This window comes from Rhincodon typus, chromosome 11 (genome assembly GCF_021869965.1).
Source record: "Rhincodon typus isolate 14 chromosome 11, sRhiTyp1.1, whole genome shotgun sequence".
Classification (NCBI taxonomy): domain Eukaryota; kingdom Metazoa; phylum Chordata; class Chondrichthyes; order Orectolobiformes; family Rhincodontidae; genus Rhincodon; species Rhincodon typus.
In genome coordinates, this window is record NC_063342.1 from 64806628 (window position 1) to 64821912 (window position 15285).

At 40.3% G+C, this 15285-nt stretch overlaps 1 protein-coding gene across 9 annotated transcripts in view; it reads right to left on the reverse strand.

Annotated features, from left to right (window-relative positions):
* LOC109931386 (ribosomal protein S6 kinase alpha-3) overlaps positions 1–15285 on the reverse strand; it is a 98276-nt gene that overhangs the window by 30322 nt on the left and 52669 nt on the right. For all 9 annotated transcript variants that reach the window (XM_048602512.1, XM_020530784.2, XM_048602511.1 and 6 more), the window contains 3 exons: positions 6812–6918; positions 6561–6598; positions 3666–3808 (listed from right to left, as the gene is read on the reverse strand). In XM_048602512.1, the coding sequence (XP_048458469.1) occupies positions 3666–3808; positions 6561–6598; positions 6812–6918 (288 nt within the window). The remainder of the gene's footprint in view (positions 1–3665; positions 3809–6560; positions 6599–6811; positions 6919–15285) is intronic.

Sequence of the window (15285 nt, forward strand, 5' to 3'; positions counted from 1 at the left end):
CTTGTTGATCAATCTGCAATGAGGGACCTTATCAAAAGCCTTGCAAATGTCCATGCAGACCACATCAAATGCATCCAACCTCATTAACACTCCTGAGGCTACCCCACCTCAAAGACTTTGATCCAACTAGTTATATACTACCTTCTGTGAAAAAAATCCATGTTGATTATCCTCCAAATTTGTTCTAATAACTTATCCACCGGAGGTTAGATGGACGGGGCTTGTAATGTTGTGGTGTATCCCTTCCTCCCTTTCTTAATAATGGGATAATGTCAGCAATCCTCCAGTCCTCTGACTTGCAACCTGTGGCCAGCAGTGATTTGAAAATTACTACCAGGGCCCCCCGATATCTCCTCCCTTGTCTTCCTCAATGGCCTAGGATACATCCCAATCAGACCTGCAGTTTTATCCTCTTAAGGCTGCTAAAGCAGTGAGCACCTCATCTGTGTCTCTGTTAATTTCTTATGGTATGTTACAATTTGTTAAGGACTATGCCCAAATCTTCTAGATGCACAAACACATTACCTTATGGTCCCTGAATGGTCATACTTCTTCACTCATCATTTTCTTGTCCTTATACATACTTCAAAAACCTATTTGCATTTTCATTTGTTTGACCTGATGCTTTCCTATCACTCCCATAGCTTTCCTAATTTCCTCTAATTTCCCTCCTGCACTTTTTACATTTCATGCACTCTGCCATATTAAGGCCTTACTATCTGCTGTGAACTCTTTTTTCCTTAATAAAAACCGAAAGAACTGTGGATGCTGTAAATCAGGAACAAAAACAAGGCGGAAGGGTCACCGGACCCGAAACGTTAACTACTTTTTCCTTCATAGATGCTGCCAGACCTGCTGAGCTTTTCCAGCAATTTTGCTTTTGTTCTTTTTTTTCTTAATCCTAACCATTTAACGTTGACATTCAGGGTCCTCCAGTCTTGGTTCCACCTTTAAAAGAACGTATTTATCCCAGACTCTCACTGTTCCCTTCTTGAATATCTTCTGTTGTACTGAGTTTTATTTTCAAGCAGCTGCTTCCAGTCCACTCGGGCCAAATTGTATCTTGTCTTCATAAAATTAGCCTTCCCTCAGTTTAGAGCTTTTTATCCAGCCCACTCTTATCTTTTCCAGTAACTACGTGTCATGATCACTACTTCCAAAATGTTCTCCTGCTAATACATTTCTACTGCCCAGGCTCAATTCTGAACATTTGGTCCAGAACTGCCCCTTCCCCGTGACCTATGTACTAGCTAAAAATGTTCTCCTGGATCAGATTTTAAAATTTTGCTCCCTCCCTACTGCACATACAAACTATCCCAGTTAATATTTAGGTAAAATACCATATTTGCTGCATTATTATTCTCACACTTATGAAATTTGATTAGCATGTTTGATCTTCCATTCCTCCCGGACTGTTTGGGGTCAATAGTATATACACACATCAGTGCATTTGCCCGTTTTTGTGGTTTTATACTTCCATCTATATAATGTCATTTGATCCTTCAAGATATCATCCCTCCTTATTGCTACAATTAAATTTTAATAATTTTATAATACTTCCTCTTCTGTCTCCGTCTGTTTTGGCTGGATGCCCTATAAATCGGAATCTTGAGCTACCAATCCTGCCCATCTTTGAGCTATATCTCAGCCACAGCTGTGATATCATACTCCCATGTGCCTCTGTGCCCTCAAGATCATTGAGCTTATTCTTCAGGCTTCTTATATTAAAATATATTCCACTTAGCCTTGCTAAACTCATCCTCTTAAGTCAATTTTCTCCACGTTCAACACTCGCTTGATAGCATTGGAAATTAAAATACTATCTCAACTGCTCAGGATTCCATTCCTGTCCCAATCTTGTTTATATTTACTGAAACAACACTACCAAATTTCCTGCAAAGATGCTGGTCCCTGCTCAGATGTAACCTGTCCAACATATACCGATCTCACTTCCTCTTTCTTCCTATTTACTGGTCCAAACATAAACCACAACTTCTAGCTGTTTACCCTCTCCCTTCAGAATGCCCTGCAACTGTTCCATGACATTCGGGAGGCAAGATATCATCCTGGAAGCACATCTATGGCCCCAGAGCACATATCTCGTTCACGAATCTCCTGCCATGAATGCCCTTCCACACTGCTTCCCCTTTCCTTCCTCTCACTCCTCCCTCTGACAGAACAGCTGCACTACCCACAGTGCCATGATCGGTCTCTAGGGGAACAGTTATTTTCGCTGTTTTCCAAGGCCACGATGCACTCACGATGCATCCTGAAACGTGCTATTCACAAACTCTTTCATCCTTGTGAATGTACTGCAATCCCCCCGTGAACACTCCAAGACCTGCAGCTTGAATTGCTCCAGCTGGAGGCACTTCCTGCACAGACTGTCATTCAGACTATCAGGATGGTCTAGGATTCCCCACATACCGCAGGACATGCAAACCATGGGCCTCAGCTCCCCATGAAGGTAGAGTAAATAGGCTATGGATGCTTGCTTTTAATTTATCCTTACTCCTACTTAAATATGCCCATTGGAATGTTCATTCTACTTAAGCATATGAATTTAAGTTAGCCAATCAGCCTCTCAAGGCTGCTTTACTTTTAGATTTTAATCATTGTTGTTTTGTAACTCAACTCCTTAAATCTGCCTTGATTCAATATCCCTTAATACCATCAACAAAAATACCTCACCTACAAAATTCAGTCGATAAGTCAATAAGCTGTTGAGGGATTAAAAAGGTCATTTCCGATTTCCACTATCCTTTGTTTGATAGGCTTCATTACATCAGCCTGGAAAGTCTAGGTTCAATATTAAGGTTATGCCCCCTTGTTCTGGCTACTCTCCAAAGAAAACAGTTTTTCTCTAAATATATTTAATCTTTTGTAACAAGTCAAATAGTTCACCCCTTAATCTTTGATACAAAGAATTACAAGCCTAAGTTTGTGCATCATCTTCTCATAATTCAACCCTCGAGCCCCAGTATTACAATTCAGAGATGTGCCCTAAGATTTAGTCAAATCAATGCTTTACATTAATGTAGATTAACTCAATTCCTTTGCACCTCAGTCCCTGAGATTAGAGTTAAGATTCCATTGGTCTTTTTCTTAAAGTTGTACGTAATTGCTCGTTTAATTATTTCGTTACATCGACCCACCATCTTGCTGCTCTAGTTTCTAACTTAGAATTTCTGACATCTTTCTTGGGTCCAAAATGAATGATTACTTACTTCCCCACAACGATCTCAGTCACAGTTTTGCTCACTCACAAATCGATCACCTTTTGATAACATCACCCCAACAGTCCAGGCAACAAGTGTTATAATTTCAGTTCCAAATATTGAGACTAAGGGGAGAGTCATCCTAAGAGCACTTAGCTATAAAACACATGAGTTTAAAATTCTAGCAGCGCAGAAAGGTAAATGTCAAGGCTATACTCAAGCCAAATAACCAGAAAAGGAAATTTAAAGAGAATGTGAGATAAACAAATTTTTGAATAGAGGGGGAATTAATTGGATTGTTTTCCAAAAAAGAGCTTAATTTTAAGAACTGCTTTAATTGCAAATTAGGTCCTTAAACAAAATCACAATGAAATGAGGCTGAGAGAAAACTGAGTGAATAATTTACAAGAACACATTCTCTACGTGAATGAGTTTAAAAAAGCTTACCATGAGAACACCAAAAGACCACCAGTCAGCACTCTGAGTATGGCCTCTTCTATTAACTACCTCAGGTGCCATATACTCCACAGTACCACAGAACGAATAGGCTTTCTTCTCGTGATCAATAGACTCTTTGCTCAACCCAAAATCTAATTATAAAATAAAGCACTTCAGAATGTGTTATTTCAATTATCTACATCAGACTATGTTTATACAATTAATTTATGACTTTTGATGCCAAAAACAAAAAAAATCAATTTGGGTAAGGTATCACCTCCCTCAGCTAAATTTCTGTTAAGGCCAGCACAGTCTTGCAATCATCTACAATAAGCTCATGGTTGCGATCATCTACAATACGTTCACAAGTGAGCAAATATTCTGCAGAAAGTTACATAGAGGTGCGGTGGCAGCTGATCCAGTGGCAGAACCCAAAGGGTCAGCACTAGGAGAGATTTTGATGAGAAGTAGACTGACAAGGTAAGTACTCAACAAGCATGCAAGAATACCATCAAACAGTTGGAATTTCTGCTTCCAAGGAGGCTGCGACAAGTGCTTCGATGAGCCTTTGAGGATGCCAAGACACATCAAGGAAGCTGGAGGCTCTCCAAGGAGGTGTCAAGCCAGGGATGAAGAAATCCTCAAAGGGATAAAGATGAAAGAAGGGATGAAGAGAATAGTGTAAGAGATAAAAACAAAGAGGGGAGAACAGTGTGGAAAGTCAAGCGATGGATATCAGTCTCTAATAGCAGCCAAAATGCGTAAGCAAATCGACCCAAGGGTAAACAAAACAGGAGAGCCTGGTTATTAGAATTCATACATTGTGGCGGTAAGCAGGGAAGAGGAGACAGTTCAGATACGTCACATAGTAAAGTTGAAGTAGGTAGAGTGATATTAGCCTGGAGCATCAATAAACGTGTTCAAATTCAGAGACATGCAGATGATGACTAGAATATTGGGAGGAGGCACTGAAGGTATTTCCATAGAAATGAAGATCCAGAGTAGTTTGTGGGGCAGCGTAAAAGGATGATGGAAGTTGGAAATTGCAATAAAATTCTGAGGCAAGAGCAAAACATACTTTGTTTCAGGAAAGTAAGTTACTAGCCAAGAGTTAAATTGCAGCTGTAGTTGTAAAAACGAGTAGATCAATCAGATTCAGATGAGTGTGTCACTGGGGAAATGTTATTTTAAAATGTACACAACCAAGCAGCAGACCAGACACTCTAGAATTCAATTTTACAATGTGATCCGGTGCAGCACTGTAGATTTGAATACAGAAAAGTGGAAGCTTAATTTAAAGACGACCGAGTAGTCACCGAGACAGAACAGCGAAAGTAAGGGAATAAAAACAAAAGTGCTGGAATAACTCAGTAGGTCTGACAGAATTTGGAGATAAAAACAGAGGTAACATTGAGGCTGATATTCTTCTTCAGCAGAAGTCATATCAGACTTGAAATGATAATTATTTCTCTCTCCATAGATGTTGCCAGATCTGCAGTTCCTCCAGCATCTTTTTTTTTTTAAAAAAGATTTCAGATTTCCATCATCAGTAGTATTGTGCTTTTATCCGAGGCAGTGAGGAGTTAGGCAGCAGTGGTTTAAGTTGACTCTCTAATGGTGCTAAAATGCACTCAACTATTAGGACCAGTAAAATTTTAAAAAGAGAAATATTTGGAGGGAGAAAGTGCAAAGGATGGTAGTAGATGGCTCAGGATATGTGCGTACAATAAAGGAGCTAGCTTTTGGTGACCTGTCTTAATACATTACCTAAAACACAAGCTTTATCAACCCACCTTTGCATATTTATGGGTCTCTGCAGCAAATTTTGTTCATAATATTCTTGTGGTGTGCATTAAAAGATTTTACTATATTAAAAGTTCTATAACAAGCTGTTGTATAATTCCCCTATTATTAGCCAGCAACATAACACATTATTGAAACTTGTATATCTTTAATTTCTTTAGTGCTTTGTAATGTAGAAAAAAGTTCACTGCACATTACAGAAGCCAACACTATTTACAGATATCACAAGAAGTTTGGTCAAAGAAGAATTTTAAAGGGGGAAGGTGCATTAGGAGAGGGAGATGGAGGGCTTTGGTGATGGTATTGGAGAACACGTAATCTGCCACAGCTAAATTTGAATGCCAATAGATGGGTGTGTAATGTACAAAAGGCCAAAATCTCAACAACATATAATTCAAGGTGAGGGGTTTATTATATGGCTAAGTTTAGAAATTAGAAAAGGAAGTCACAAAGAAAGGATTTGGTTATTTCGGGTCATATACAAATTGCTCAGTTAGTTTAATCATAGCAAATGAATATTTAGAGCAATAATTATAATCAAGCTTTTAATTTAAAGTCAGTACATTGTGAGAAAACATAATATTGAACATTTAACACTTTCACACTTGAGTGGATTGTATTGCTTGACTTCAAAACAAAACTTTTACGACACCCATCTACATTCTCCTTTGAGTCTGGCTAATATCTGTTGTTGCATCAGTTGGTTTATTCAGCCTTCACTTCAAGTCTTTCTTCAATCAGTCTGTGTTCACAGCTAGAAGGGACCACAAAATACCAGTGCAACTGGTGCCAGGTATGAAGTACCATCTCACAGATGTTTGCTCTACAGGTGCTAGATGTTTGAAATCTGTCCTATTCAGCACAGTGTTAGTGCCACAAAACACAGTGGGAGGACACCTCCAAAGCGAAGGCAGAACTTGTCTCATGAAAAGATACTTTGATTTTTTAAAAAAATGAACTTTTAGAAATAATCTTTCCTCCGAATTCTTTTTGAAAGAAATGTAGTTAAAACATTCTTAAAGGGGAGGATGTAGGATTAATTAAAGGCAATGCAGGCTGAAAATCAAAATAGGCAGAATCCGTATTACTGAACTTACTCACCTGTTAGTTTAATATGACCCTGTTCATCCAGCAAGATACTGAAAGAAAGTAATTACATTTAGCTCCTTGTAATATATTTTGACACTGAACTTCAATAACAATTCTGATAATCTACATTTTAAGTAAACACAATAAAAACAACTTCAATTATTTATGACGTGGATAAAACACGGAACAGATTACATCCTGCAGGATATTTCATTCAGCTCTCAATGAAAACTTAGTATGGGTTGCAAATTTCAGCAACTTACTTTTCTGGCTTTAAATCTCTGTAGATAATTCCCAGACTATGTAGGTGATCTAAAGCAAGAGCCAATTCTGCAAGATAAAACTTCACATCTTCTTCAGTGAACATAACCTGTTGAGAATAAATATCATTTGGATTCAATGGTAATTAAAAAGTTTAAATAGCCCAAACTGCTTAAGACTGCACAAAATTTAAATGGAAAATAATGAAAATGTTTACAATAAAGTGTTCCGTTGAGAATTCAAAGTTTTCCTATAGTTAACCTCACCTAAAAGTGGCAAGTTAAATAATAGCACAAATGAATTATTTTTAAACTGCAGGTACCAGAATTGTATACAGAAATAAAGAGATACTTAGGATTAAAATCATTCACCTACATGGTACCTCTAAATGTTCTAAAGCAACTGAGACAAAAGTCACCAGAACTAGAGAGGGAGAAGGATTAGGAGCAGTGAATTAAAAGAACATCAAATAGAATGGTTTTGCAGTGGCTTTGAGGGAGTGAAGGGATAGCACAGTAGAAAATTTAAAAAGGACCTTGTGGAAATGATGAGCCAAATCAATGAAAGTTGTTTAGTTGAAACTGGAATGGACTAGGCAAGGTAGGGAAGTGGGGGCCCGGGAGGGTCAGGGGAACAATGCAAAGAAAGGCATAGTTAGATGGACACAGGTCACTTTACGAACAAAGGTCTCAGAGTTTGCAGACAGGGAATAAGTTCTGAAAGGAATTCATTAAGCCAGAACAAATAATTTTGAAATTGGTATTTAGGTAGACAGAAAGCCTTCTTTTGCAAAGAAGGAGGCCACTGACACAGTTCAGTTCCCCCACTTCCACCAATATTCTCAGGATGGTAGTGATGTCGTAAAAGCCACATTTATTGAACACTTATTTATCACGCAATACTTTTCCTAGCACTCAGTATCAGCATTGCACATAATTTGGATTTAAGTGATTTGCAGTTCTGATTAGGCAGGGCTAGCAGGTTCTCTTGCATTTTCCGTCACAAATTGCAAACTACAAACACTGATGTAGACGTTTATACATCACTGCACAGTGCAACATACAGGATTACTTGCGAACAAGAGACCAAATAAGCTCAAGCACTCCATCACTGGAGTACTGTACTGAACATGGATGGGATTTTCATGCGTCTTCTTGACTTTAAAGACCAACTCATCCACTGATTAATGAGAGAAGTACGCAGAATTTGTAACGGAAAATAGTCCCAACTGGATCTTGGGCAGCATAGCTAACAGGAAGGCATTTATGCATTTTGGCCCCCAAGGATAAATTGAGCTGAGGCATGAAACTGTTAAACTGCTGATGGCCAAATATTGAGAAAGCAGTTTGCCTTTCTCTTACGTACAAACAGGTAAAAATATCAGACAGGCAAGAAAAACAGCTGGTCCATCTAGCCTGTCCCTTAGAATTTTGATGCCTTATACAGCAGGTCACGTTATCACCTAACTGCCATGTAGCCCAGAACACAGCAAAACAAAAATCAAAACACCAACAATTCGTCATGAGAGGACCAGAACATTCTTTTCCAATTATACGAGGTGACTGATAAAAGTTCAGGCAAACAAACTAAACATTAATGCCAACGAATTCACTGACGAAAACGTCATATGGTTAACTGCACAGTTACAACAACCTCCACTTATACAGCACCTTTAAAGGGGTAAAATATCCCAAAATGTTTCACTGGAATGTTATCAAACAGATTTGACAGTGAGATGCAAAGAGACATCAGTACTAACGACAGTGAAACTGATGTTTTACCAAGATTAAGAAATGTCTTAAAGAGCCGAGGGGGATTTAGAGACGGAGCCCGATGCAGGTAAGGGAAACAAAAATCTAGAGGCTGGGGTCTCTGAAACTTAAGGCACAACTGCTAATGCTGCAGTGATTAAAATTAAATGGGGGCATCTGCAAAAGAGACAGATGGGTAAGGTCAAGAAGGGATCTGAAAAGGATGAGAAGTTTTACAATCAAGGTAATGCTTAACCGGAAGCAACAGTAAGTCATCACACACAAGGGTGATGGGTGATAAGGACGTATTGCAATGTAGAATTTGGGCAGTTTTGAATAATGTTTTAAAATTCTTCACAAGATGTGGGTGTCACCGGCAGGACTGGCATTTATTGTCCACTGCTAACAGTCCATTATAAGATGGCAGCTCACTGTCATCTTAAACCATGTGGTGTTGGTACATTACAGTGATGTTAGGAAGGGAGTTCCAAGATTTTGACTGGGTGACAGCGAAGGGACAGTGATATAGTTCCAAGTCAGAATGGTGTACTACTTAGAGGGGAACTTAACTGGTGGTGGTGTTCCCATGCATTTGCTGCCTTTGCCCTTCCAAGTGGAGAAGTCTTGGGTTTGGAAGGTGCTGTTGAAGTCTGAAAGTGAAAATTAGGAGGTTCACCAGGAAAGCACTGGAATTGTCAAATGAAAAAGACAATAAAAACCAAAAGAACTGCAGATGTGGAAATTGCTAAAAAAAGAGAGCATGTCTGGCAGCTTGTGTTAATGTTTTGGGTCCAGTGACCCTTCCTCAGAGCTGATGCCTAGCCAGGAAAATGGTTTTTATGCAGAAGATAGGGTGGGGGTTAAGGAGTAAACGATAAGTGGATATGGAGCACAGGGGGGACACTTAGACAAAGAAATGGATAACAATCAGGCTAGGAGGATGAATGGGGACTGTTAATGGCTAACAATGAGTTGTGTAATAGCAGACTATGTAATAACAAGGCCTGGAGTGTGGGCATCAGGGTAAGAACATGGAAGAAGCTCAAGCCCTAAAATTGTTGAACTCTATATTAAGTCCAGAGGGCTGTAGAGTGCCCAAGCGGAAACAGGTGCTGTTCTTCCAGCTTGAGCTTCGCTTCGCTGGAGCACTGCAGCAAGTCGGAGACAGATGTTGGCCAGGGAACAAGAGTGGTACATTGAAGTGGCAGGCAACTGGAAGCTCGGGGTCTTTTTTGTAGACATAACATAGGCATTCTGCAAAGCGGTCATCTGGTCTATGCTTCATTTCCCCAGCGTGGAGGGGACCACATTATGAGCAGCGAATGCAGTAGACTGGATAGAAATTGGTAGCTAGATAAAACAATAATAAAGTCAGTGGAGAGAATTTCAGGGAGCACATGTGCTGAGGCAGCGGCAGATTCAGCATTGTGATGGAGCTGGAAATAGGCACAGTCTTAACGATGGTCAGTACATACGGTTAGACGTTCACCCTGCAGTTAGTTAGGATATCAAGCTTACACATGATTTGCTTCACCCTCAAACAGTTACCAGGGGAGAGTGATAAAGTTGGTGGCTAATGATGGGAGCTTTTCACTGAGGACAATCATTGGCTTGTACATTCCCTACTGGTCTGGCTTACAGGTCACTGCAGACCCACAGCAATATACTTGTCTCTTAACTCGTTCGTTGGGCAATAAATGCTAGCCTAGTTACTCATGCCTCTCTCTCATGCATAATATATTTTCTAATAAAGTCAAAATCAAGAAATGAGGAGAGACTGAGTGCTTTTAACATTAAAGCATCTTTTAACCTGGCGTGATGTCATAGAACCATTGAAAAAAATACGAAGTAAATGGGAATCAGAAAACTCTCCATTGGTTGCAGTTGTTGGGAGGTTAATCACCTCAATGCCAGGACATCATTGCAGGAGTTCCTCAGGGCTGTATCCTAACTCCAGCAATTTTCAGCTTTCATCACCTTGCCTCCATCACAAGGTCAGAAGTCAGAATGTTGACAGATAATTGCACAAACTTCAGCACTATTCATGACTCAAATACTCAAGTCAGTAACTCACTCAGAGATAGCAAGAACTGCAGATGCTGGAGTCAGAGATAACACAGTGTGGAGCTGGAGGAACACAGCAGGCCAGGCAGCATCAGAAAAGGAAGTCTGAAGAAGGGTCTTGACCCGAAACGTCAACTTTCCTGCTCCTCTGATGCTGCCTGGCCTGCTGTGTTCCTCCAGCTCCACAGTGTGTGTTATCCAAAGGCAATATTTAGGCTTGGGTTGACAGGTGTTAAGAAACATACATGGCAGACAAGTGCTGATCAATGTCTACTTCCAAAAAGAGAGAAAACAGCAGTATATCCATCACCATTAACCACAATCTTAAGTGGATTATCCATCTAAAAATACTATAGTTACAAGAGCAGGTCAGAGGCTGAGATTTCCTCATTAAAGTAACTCACCTATGGATTCCCAAAGCCTGTCCACCATTTACAAAGGCGCAAGTCAGGAGTGTGATCGCATATTCTTGACTTGCTTGGAGGACTGCAGCTGCAACACCAAAGACTTCAACACTACCTGATCTCAAAGATAAAGTAGTCTGTCTGACTGGCACACAATGGCAGCTGTGTGTACCATCTACAAGATACACTTCAGAAACTTGTCAAGGCCCTTCAACAACAACTCTCAAACCCTGAGCTCTTCCCCCTTGGAGAATACAGGGAGCAGACCTGTAGGAACACGACCACCACCTGCAAATCCCCCTCCAAGTCATTTATGTCTTAACTTGGAACACTGACACCATTCCTGTGTTGCTGGAACGTTAATGGTTCAAGTGGGCAGCTCACTACCACCTTCATAAAGCCCTCAACTGCATCTCCTGCATTTCCCGCACTTCTGCCTTCAAAGCTCCTCCTCCCAACAAGGACAGAGACCCCTGGTCCTCACATACCACCCCACCAATCTCCAAATTCAATGCGTTATCCTCCACCATTTTCACCATCTACAGTTAGACCCACCACCAAAGAGATATTTCCTTCTCCACCCCTATCTGCTTTCTGTAGGGACCACTCACTCCGTGACTCCCTCATCAGCTCCACACTCCCCACCAACTTTTCCCTGCAACCGCAGAAAGTGCTACACCTGCCCCTACCTCCCCTCTCGCCTCCGTCCAAGGCTCCAACCAATTATTCCAAATCCAACAGATTTGCTTGTACACTTTCTAACCTGGTCTATTGCATTCGTTGCTCCCAACGTGATCTCCTCTATAATTGGACAGACCAAGCACAGGTTCAGTGACCGATTCGCGGAGCGTACAAAGCGCAGATGCTCCAATAGAACATAGAACAGTACAGCACAGTGTAGGCCCTTTGGCCCATGATATTGTGCCGCCCTATTATCCTATTAAGATCAATCTACCCTGCATACCCTACATTTTACTATCCTCCATGTGCCTATCCAAGAGTCGCTTAAAAGTCTCTAAAATATCTGACTCCACTACCACTGCTGGCAGCACATTCCATACACCCACCACTCTGTGAAGAGCCTACCTCTGACATGTCCCCTATACCTTCCGCCAATCACCTTAAAACGATGTCCCCTCGTAATGGTCATTTCCGCCCTGGGAAAAAGTCTCTGACTACCCACTCTATCTATGCCTCATCTTGTACACCTCAATCAAGTCACCTCTCATCCTTCTTCGCTCCAATGAAAAAAGCCCTAGCTCCCTCAACCTTCCCTCATAAGACCTGCCTTCCAGTCCGGGCAGCATCCTGATAAATCTCCTCTGCAGCCTCTCTAAAGCTTCCACATCTTTCCTATAATGAGGTGACCAGAACTGAACACAATATTCCAAGTGTGGTCTAACCAGAGTTTATAGAGCTGCAGCATAACCTCACGGCTCTTAAACTCAATTCCCCTGCCAGTCAACACCATCTTCTGGTTGCCAGCCATTTCAACTCCTCCTCCCACTCCCTTGGCTACATGTCCATCTTGGGCCTCCTCCATTGTCAAAATAAGGCCACACGTAAACTGAAGGAACAACACCTTATATTCCGCCTCAGGAGATACAGCCCAATGGCCTCAACAGTTCACCCACTTCAAAATCTCCCCACCTCCTGCCTCATCCCATGTCCAGCCCTCCCTCTCATCCCTGCCACCTTGACCTGACCCAACCTGTCCCCCTTCCTTCTCACCTGTCCACTCCACCCTTCCCATTGACCAATCTCTCCTACCTCCTACCTGCATCCACCTATCACCATCCCACCTACTTCCCCGACCCCGCACCTATCTGTCTATTTCTGAGCTGCCTTCCACCTCCCCAGTCCTGGCGATGGGTCAAGACCCGAGACGCTGACTTTCCTGCTCCTCTGATGCTGTCTGACCTGCTGTGCTCCTCCAGCTGCACATTTCATTGACTGACTTCCAGCATCTGCAGTCCTTACTACCTGAACAATCATTGCTGGCCTTAAAAGCAAAGCTCATTTCCTTTCTTTAAAAAAAACGCAACTCCACTGATATGAGGTCCCTACTCGAAATCATATCACCTCAACTCAAGACACCTCTACCTTTCAATTGTTTGTTTTCCCGGTAGTTCCATTTTTTTTCCACATTTGCACTGGAGGGTTTTTCCAGTGACGCCTGCAGACCACAGAACATGCCTGTAGACTCCATAACCTGCACTCTTGTGCCCTTCTTTTGTATCACTCCAAATCCCCCACCTCATTCATCCTCTAATCACTTCCTGCTTTCTCTTTTTCATTCTTCCCTTTTCCCAAGCCCCCTCATTCCTTGCCTTGTCCCTGCTTCTTCCTTTACCTCCGCCAATCTGCTCCTCAGCCAATTCCCTCAACTTCATGTGCAAGTTTGTGGAGTGGAGAGGAGGTAAGGGAGGAAGTAAATTTAAATGCAATCAAGAATGAACTGCTGTTGCTAATGTGAACGTATGAGAGAAAAGGGTTCTTTTCACTAGTACAGTGCAAGTCGACATTCAGTCTTAAATGATCTGCATGAAATTATGATGGGCCTTTCCTAAATGAAACAAAAACTGTTTATACTGTTCAGTGAGTCAGTAATTTGTGGTCAAAGATCAACGAGGACAAACATACCTTTAAAAAAATGTCAGATGCTCCAACATGAAATGCAATTCTGCACCCAGATCCATTTAGTTATCAAAAAGTAGAGCGTTATTTTAACCAATAACCAAAAGGAAATGCAAAATTCAACTGAATGGATTTAAGCAAAAAGTTATTTCAGCAAATTGATACGTCTCCTGAATTTGCGCCTCTCAATGTACTTATTTGAAACAGAGGTTTCTACAAATAATTTAGTACTATAGCAGCATAGCAAAGTTTAAAGAATTTCAGATGAGCACTCGGTGGAAAAATAAAGCAAAGAACAATTTTAATGATCTTAATAGGTCTGTATACTGTACTCCAAACTAGACTGACCAAGGCCGACTTTGAACAAAATTACAAAATACTGATTCACCAATAATACTTTTCTTAAAGCTAACAGCAGTGGCAATTTCTTTCTCTCAAGAAAATACACAGGTTCAAGCATGTGCCATGAAAATATCTGAAGTGAATGAGAAATTTTGCAATGATACAAAGCGAGATAAACCATGGCAACATGCCCTTTCATGTTATGGTGATCTTTGCTTAGGTCATTTTCAAAACGTTTGGATTAAACTAAAATTTCACAGAGGAGCTTTGTAAGCAAAAATCAATGGAAGATCCAATAAGTCATTATTACTCACTATGCTTATCTGTAAACACACTTTAAATAATCAAATTTTCAGAATTATATTCCTAATTTTCAAACGTTTTTGATGGCAATCAAAAGAAAATGGATCAATTTATTAAGAAATACTTAGCGCATGAAGTAGAGTTCTCAGTCGAGCCGACAGATGGTTAACATTTTCTAAAATATCTTCTACAGAAACTATCACCACAATATTCTAAGGTAAATGCAACAGATAGTGTATACTGAAGGAGGGTCACTGGATTTGGAATGTTAACTGTTTTCTCTCCACAGATGCTGCTGGGTTTCTCCAGCAATTTATTTTTGTTTCGGATTACCAGCATCTGCATTTCTTTATTTTGGTTAAAGATAATTTATATTCAAACTAATAGTTCAATGTGGGATTATCAAAATAAATGCCTCTTTTCAGCCCGTGGCATTAACTAATTAGATTAATTAAAAAGCTTGATTACTGCTGCCTTGTTTTAGAAAAATCAACTGTATTTTGATCAGAATGAAAAACATTTGCATACATGTTTTGAGGTTTCTTGTTTATTGACATTGAGGTTCCACCGTCCAAAAATGCTTTAATCGTTATTGTAAGAATTTACATTTGTTTTGTTTAAATCATGACACCGTACAAACAAAAAAAAAACGAGAATTAAGGGAAAACAAATATGTCAGATATATAGAGGTGTCAGTGACTAAGAACTTCAGAGTTGAAAAACAAATAGCTGTTTCAGACCATCAAATATACTAAACTTACATATTGCTGGAAAGAGTGACATCTTGCAAAGAATACTAATTTCAATTGATCACAATAAATTACACCGCAGGAAAAACAGTTGCTGACTTGCTAATAAAATCAGCTGCAGTGCAAGACAAAGCTTCTGCAACATCTATCCTGCTTCAGCAATATTTAAGTTCTGGAATACCTTGCCACTATTATCCTTAAGCATTTACAAATTAAGTTCATTTTC